At 39.3% G+C, this 7903-nt stretch overlaps 1 protein-coding gene across 2 annotated transcripts in view; it reads right to left on the reverse strand.

Annotated features, from left to right (window-relative positions):
* The window catches only part of rmdn2.S (regulator of microtubule dynamics 2 S homeolog), a 58793-nt gene extending 51276 nt beyond the window's left edge, over positions 1 to 7517 (reverse strand). Inside the window, exons 1-2 of one of the 2 annotated variants that reach the window (XM_018264505.2) lie at positions 7363 to 7517; positions 1362 to 2139 (exon numbers count right to left, since the gene is read on the reverse strand). In XM_018264505.2, the coding sequence (XP_018119994.1) occupies positions 1362 to 1795 (434 nt within the window). In that variant the 5' untranslated portion in view covers positions 1796 to 2139; positions 7363 to 7517. 2 annotated transcript variants of the gene reach the window in all.
* Positions 7518 to 7903: the final 386 nt, after the last annotated feature.

The following is a 7903-nucleotide window of genomic DNA, read 5'->3' on the forward strand; positions in this document are numbered from 1 at the left end:
GGTGAATTTACAAAACAGTGCTAACATCAGTGCTATGTACATGTGTGTTGTGCATAGAGGTGCTACAATACCCAACACATACAGAAGCCTTATGCGAAAGATATACACCAGTCTTTATTCTTGAAAATTTAACAGTTCAGAGTCTGACTCTTCCCCTGCCTACTGGAATGTCATATGAGATGAGAAGCAATTTGTAGCCTGCAGAAACACAGTAAGTAGGTTATTGGTCCTAGCAAGCTAGTGGTATAGTATGGGATCCATTATCCGGAAACCTGTTATCCAGAAAGCTCTGAATTAAGGAAAAGCCATCTCCCAAAGATTCCATTAGAATCAAATCAAGTTTTTAAAAATGATTACATTTTCTCTGTAATAAAACAGTACCAAACTAAGATATAATGAATACTTATTGGAAGCAAACACAGCCTATTGGGGTTATTTAATGTTTACATGATTTTCTAGTAGACTTAAGGTATGAAGATCAAAATTAAGGAAAGATCCATTATCCAGATAACCCCAAGTCCCAAGCGTTCTGGATAACAGGTCCAATAACCTGCATACTGAATTTCGGGTTGGATTCGTGCAGAACAAAAAAAGAAAAATAATTCTGAAATTAAATATAAATATAGGGCAATCCAGAAGCATTTTAATGAATTGACAGATTTTTCACTGTAGATATACAGGTGAATTCAGCAGAAAAAGCACCCTCTTGTTATATGAGATGTTAGTGCTCTTTGCAGTGAACTTTGTCACCACTCTGAATCCTTTATCACTGATGCAAACTGCAGTGCAGAAAGAAATTATTAAACAAATGTAACCAATGTTACCATTTTAAAAAGATATTTAGCATTTATTCATTTTCTCCATGGGTATGTATAAATTACTTCTGTAAGACTTTAGCACACCTAAATATTGCTACTACGTAACTAAGAATACCTATTCATATGATCCCACTACCCCCCACATACTTTTATCATGTATCCAAAGGTCATTTTGTAACCCGTTCCAAGTTATTCGAGATTTGAAATGGATTATGTACTTGACATGGTAATGCTTACATTCTACCTAAACTCTTCATGAATAATCTCTGCTCAAGGCTAAGTAGATTAGACTGGTAGAGTTGCTTACACGTTTACAATAGCCCTATACTTTCTGGAGATAATTAGGTACACAATTTATTTAAACAAAAATAGAACAAGCGGTTCTAAGAAGGTGATGTCCCTGTTCCATAATTAATGTTAACGGCTCTTTGTGAAAATGGCGTGACAGAAATAAATACTTAATTGATTGTTAAATCATTTGGGGATTTAAACAAACAAAACTTTTAGCCTATTTACAAGATATTTCTACCTTAGCAGACTTACCCTCCTTCACTCTCAGCCTCCTCAGAGCTAGGATACTCAACTGCTCCCTTAGTTGTTTCACTTTTCTTTCTTTTAATGCCTTTATGCTGGGGGCTGATCTTCCGTGCATCATTTTTCCCTCTAAGCTCATCTCGTATCTGCTCTTCAAGCTTTGGAAGGGTCTCTTTTAGAAACTTAACTTCTTCCTTCAGTTCTTCCACACTCTTCAACAAGCTACCCAGTTTGTCCAGGATCTGAAGCTGTCTACCTTGAAGAATCAAAACTGCTCCTTGGTTGTCCTGTGCAGAAGAAGGCTCTTTGACAGAAGACCATATCTCAGATAAACCTTGGAGGTAACGAGGTCTGTTGCGTTTCAGCAACATCAATGTCAAGCTGAGGCCAGCCGCACCAGCAAGCACCCCCAAAAACAAGGTTTTGTTCTCCGAGTGAGACATGTTTATTTAATGTCACTTGGTTTAAATGCCTTGAAGGATCAAGCTATTGCAGAGTAGTGAAATTCATGATTTTCCTCTAACTAAAATATTTTTTTTTTTGCTGTTATGTTTTGTGCCTTATCAGTAAACTGGCAGCATAGAATAAGAACACTCATGCAGAATAGAAGGCCACATTCTTTCAGTGCTGGATTTATTAGGCACTGAGTGATAAGGTTCGGCTCATAAAGGCTAATGTCAAGCATGCAATTGCCTTGAAATGGCCTGGATTCCCAGTCCTTTGTAAAGTATCATCCCGGTTCTCAGAGGTTGAAAGTCAAAGTGTAGCTTTAAAGTGCTCTGGAAGCCTGCCAAGCCAAAAAGAGCAAATGGCAAGTTGTTTAATAACTTAATATTTGCATTCTGTACACACATTTTTATTCATTAACAAAAAAAAAACAGAAACCATTCTCATATTTTTTCTGCATTTATTCTAAAGAATTTATTTTTATATAGCTCAGTAACAAAACGATCAGTTAATAAATCATAAATTAAGTTCACACTTCTACTACATTATAAAATATTCAAAGGCATAGGTTTTCTATGAGTTTGCCGTGCTCAATGCACCTCCAGAAGGATTTTTGTTCACAGCCCAGATGTTGGCAGAAACGAGACTTACTTACAGCCCTTCTTTGAACCCTCTGCCCATCAGTGCTGCCTAATGAAACCAAGAATCATGACCATGTTATGAGACAGGGAAGGGGAATGCAACTGTTTTTTTCCCAGTTTGATTCCTTCCATGTTGTCTGTAAATGATTTCTTAAAACCGAATTGGTTCTCTGAGAAAAAGACATCTAGACAGCACACATTTACAGCTTATTCCTCTAAACTAAACCCTTTAACACGCTGCAAAAAGAACAAAATAATTATATTCAATTGTGAAAATGTAAAGATCTTGACTGTTGGCTTACAAAACCTAAACACAATGCAACAAATAAATCCAAGGAACACTTAAAACCAAGGAAAAGAGATTATTTAGAAGGAGCAAAGACCATGGCATACCTATAAATATATTATAACTGCCAGCTGTAATCGCTGACTGGTCCTGTTTTTAACATATGAGATCACTAAAGTTCTTTTTGCACTTTTAGACTTATGTTAATGTTATTTAAAGAATCCCTAAAGTCCAAAACTGAATAAGGGTAGAAATTATGGGTAGAAAGTAGTGTGAGTTCTTGGGCAAAAAGTGAGGTTAATTTAATTTTTAACTAAAAAAAAGCAAAAGGACTGTGGTTCAATGTTTTAACATTTATTAACCCTTAAGTGAATTAGATCAAACAGAGGAAATAATAGATCATTTACCCTTTACCTATTTAAAAGTGACTTTTCAAAAACAATCACCCCATCAGGCCACTGTATGAATGAATCCAGACATATAGGAATTCAAACAGTCAGCACTCTTCTACTTTTCTTGAATCAATAATATCGGCACATTACATGTTGCCCACAAATTACAACATATCAGGTCTGAAACACTGAACTTTGTTACAGATCAAAGCTATATTTTCCAATAAAGGCTTTTTAATTCAATATATTGGATAGTGCAGTTCCTCTACTACACCTGACCGTCCTACTGTTCTTGCTTAAAGAAGCTTCTACATATTTTGATATTCATTTTAAATAAAAACCATGACAACAGAAAAGTAACATACAACATGGCTATAAAATCCGCAGCACCTGCAATGCATAACACTTGAGATACTGGTGATAACAATGACACGTTCATTGACATAATTACAATGTACCAGTATTTATAGTTATATGCATTGAAAGGTTTACAGGTTTTGAAAAGAAGTCTATTTACTCTTGTAGAACATCTGGAAGATCATCATGAAGGCAAGATATGGTGAAAGTTAGCAGAAAGACTTATAGTTACATAGTTACATAGTTAAATTGGGTTGAAAAAAGACAAAGTGCATCAAGTTCAACCCCTCCAAATGAAAACCCAGCATCCATACACACCCCTCTCTACTTTTAATTAAAATTCTATAAACCCATACCTATACTAACTATAGAGTTTAGTATCACAATAGCCTTTGATATTATGTCTGTCCAAAAAATCATCCAAGCCATTCTTAAAGGCATTAACTGAATCAGCCATCACAACATCACCCGGCAGTGCATTCCACAACCTCACTGTCCTGACTGTGAAGAACCCTCTACGTTGCTTCAAATGAAAGTTCTTTTCTTCTAGTCTAAAGGGGTGGCCTCTGGTACGGTGATCCACTTTATGGGTAAAAAGGTCCCCTGCCATTTGTCTATAATGTCCTCTAATGTACTTGTAAAGTGTAATCATGTCCCCTCGCAAGCGCCTTTTTTCCAGAGAAAACAACCCCAACCTAGACAGTCTACCCTCATAATTTAAGTCTTCCATCCCTCTAACCAATTTAGTTATATGTTGTTACAATTATGATTGGTTGATAGAATGATGTTTTAATAGATCTTTGACTTTCTAACAAGCTAAAGGGACCCTAAACAAATGTAAAACCTCAATGGGAAACTTAAAGGAGAACTAAAGCTTAAATAAAGCAGTAGCTAGAAATGTTGTACATTATGTATTGGGTTTCTGTATCAGCCAAAGGCAACCACAGTCCTTTAGCAGTGAAGATCTGTGCCCCCAAAGATACCCCAGTACTTCTCCATCTTCTTTTCTGCTGATTCACCGCACATGCTTTGTGTTACTGTCGCTTACTGAGCTTATAGACCCACTCACAATATAAAGTACACATAGAATATAAATGTCACAATATAAGGTTGATTAGTAATTAATACAGATGATTACTACATGGCAGCACAGAAACCAGTGCAATTGGCATCGGAATTTAATAATCAGTCCTGTAGCATCAGTTTATATTACAGGCAAGCCCCATTTTCTGCTGGATAATTAGTGACAAGCCCTAAGCTTAGCTTCTCAACAGCTGCTCAGAGCCTACTGAGCATGTGAGTGTCACAGACACTTTCCAAGATGGTGACCCCCTGTGACAAGTTTGAAGTCCTGGATCATTGCTGCTATTTAGAAGCTGAAACTTTAGGATGGTGCAATAAGTTCAATATATAAAATATGGCATTTTTAGCTATATTCACTTTAAGGGCTTAGTTCTCCTTTAACCCACCGACAAAGTCTGAAATTCATTGCTTTAACGTAAAATGAAAGTCTTGATCAACAGGGGGGGTGCTAGCTTATACTGCCCACACATAAGTCCAAGAATTCCTGGGGAAAAAGGGTGAGATGACATCAAGATGCTGTTACAGAAAGATCCCTGGGGAAGCATAGTTTTCCTGCCATCCTCTAAAAAATTGTGTTTTAATTCATTGGGATGCACGGATATATTGGCACCCTCCCCTCACTGAATTAGGCTTTTTAAAACTAAACCTAGCTGGTTTAGCTGTGTCCATTTATTTATTCAGTTTTCTTAATTATTTGCCTTCCACTTATGTTTCTTTCCATTTTGGACCACATCAGCCAAAAGAATTACTGCTCTGCAAGGCTACAATTTTTAAATTATTGGTACTGTATTACTTATCTTTCTATTAAGTCCCTCTTGTATTCATGTAGCACTTGCTTTGTGCTGTTTTCTATCTGGGTTGGCTACTTCTATGCATAAGGTATACATTTCAAGTCAAATCCTCTGTGTTGCGAGATAAGATAACTATATTAAATCTTTTGTGCCTGTACACTTTTGTAATCAGTAACAACAGTAACCATTTGGTAAAACTTTAGCAACAATAAATAACGCGACAAAATAATGAAATACTTTTTGCAGTCAGAAAAAGCGTTGCTGAATCCAAATCCTTATGAATTCCCCAGTTCAATATACTGTATAATAAATCTGCCCCATAGCCTTAATAACATTCCCATAAATGTACATCATTACCTGTACATGTAGTAAAAAAAAAAAGTCCCCCTTGAGAGCCGCCCCCCTTGTTGTCTGCTTCCTCTATAGTTACACCAGTGCATGTGTTGCACCTGAATGCATGGCAAAGCTATGAAAGCACCGCTGCCTGCATTTTGCAATGAGGTTGTAGAATACCCTGCTGAGTGATGTGATGGAAGATCCTATTAATACCATTAGGAGGATTGGATATCTTTAAGGACAAGCGTGCTATCGAATACTACAGTGATCCCAATATCTGCAGTTAGTTTAGTATAGGTATGTGTATATATTTTTATATATGTGAATTTATTGATGTGTTAACCCTAGTCCAGGGGTCAGCGACCTTTACTATCAAAAGAGCCATTTTGCCCCCTCTTCCACTAAAGACAAATAGTCTGGAGCCGCAAAACATAACACAGCTTATAAACTTTATAAAAGGTTTAACCTTTTTTTAATTGTATCTGTTACAACAACAGAATACAACAAACAGAAGTGCAGTGTGTATGTGTAGGCCTACTTTGAAATAAATTAAACACTGTATAGTCCTATTAAATTCTAATGTTCTTATCTGTTTAATGTGACTTCTGTTTCTGAAGCTCCATGTTGATCTTCACTCGCTTTTCTTGAGTGTGTGACCGCGGTAAGGACCATGACGAATCATCTTGCTGAGGCTCGGTCTTGCCTGTCACTCCTGGGACATCTATACAGCGCTCGCACCTGCTGGCGGCTTCCTGAGTGTGCGACGCACACTCAAGAAGCTACCAGCAGGTGCGAGGGCTGTATAGCCAATGTGACAGGCAAAGCCGCAGCAAGCAGGATGAGCCGGAGCCGCAGGTTGCTACCCCTGCCCTAGTCCATGTTGGGATGGGCTTCCTAGACCTCTACCAGGAAACTTGACCCACCAGTTAGATGCAGGGAGTGCTAAATGTAATAGGGGTCATATTGCCAAAGGTCCCATTAAGGAAAGGGCCCATTGGGAAATTCTTTGGTACTGTCATAGTATGACCTTGACCTTAGTTAATAATGGGATATTATAATTAATGCTTTAACTAAATGTAAGAAGCTGTGGAAAATGCAAAGCCCAGTGAAATGCCTCTTCTACTTTCTAACCTGTTTACACTGTCAGGCACTAATCACAGCACACTGCGCAGCGCCCGCGCGTCCTCGTTTGCGCACAGTGACGCACGCGCGCCCTCGATTGCGCACGCACGTCCTTGATTGCGCAAGGTAGTGCACGTGCGTCCTCGATTACGCACGGCCGCGCGCAGCACAAAGTGACAGGCTGAGTTTCCTGAGGCACCCAGCCGGCATTGGCCAGCACTGTTCCCTCCTCCATCCATGGCATATCTGTGCCATAATTATGAGCAGGCATATCTGTGCCATATTACGAGCCCAGCTTAGTGACACAGCGTGGGTGACAGGGTCTTGGAAACAGGGGACTTGGAAAATAACAACAAACACAAACTTTTTGTAAAGTCCCAAAGACTTCCCAAAAACCCTGAAAAAAACAGAACTGTCATTTATGTGTTAACCAGCAACCTCAGAGGACTCCCTGTCACGAAATCCCTGTCACCGTTTTTTATGCCCAAAAACAAGCACCTGTCTGGCAGCAAAACGCATCCAACTCCGCACAACACCTCCTCTCCCCTCACTCACCCTCTCTCTCTCTCCCTCAGTCCTGCAAGCCGGTACTTGCTACGATTCACTCACTCTCAGGAGGTCTGATTCTCAAAGTCATGTGACTAACAAGTGGGCGGGAGGCGTGATGTCATCACAGAGTAAAGAGTCTCTCTCCTATCCCTGCTAAGCATCTGACTGCTTCACAACACCACGTGACACCACGGGAAAAGGAAGTGCTGCTCCGGGAGTTGTGTGTAGGAGGGGTTGTGGACATTTGTTCACAGTTTCAGTTTTGATTCGTTCTTATCGTATACCTGTTGGGGAGCTTGGACTATAGACATTGGCGCCGATTGAATAAGCCATGTGGGTGCTTCGGTGGTGGTGATGCCCTCAGCAGCGTCTGTCGTCCTGTTCATGTTGCGACCGGTGTACAGACTTCCTGGGTGCACACTGTAACTTGCCCAAGTGCCTCCATAGCAAACAATCAGCTTTTAGTTGGGATCAGTAGTCTGCTGCTATTAGTTAGAAAAATGAAAGCAGAAATCAGATTGGTTTCCACTGGCAGCAGCTTTGCTGC

This window comes from Xenopus laevis, chromosome 5S (genome assembly GCF_017654675.1).
Source record: "Xenopus laevis strain J_2021 chromosome 5S, Xenopus_laevis_v10.1, whole genome shotgun sequence".
In the NCBI taxonomy this organism is placed as follows: Eukaryota; Metazoa; Chordata; class Amphibia; order Anura; family Pipidae; genus Xenopus; species Xenopus laevis.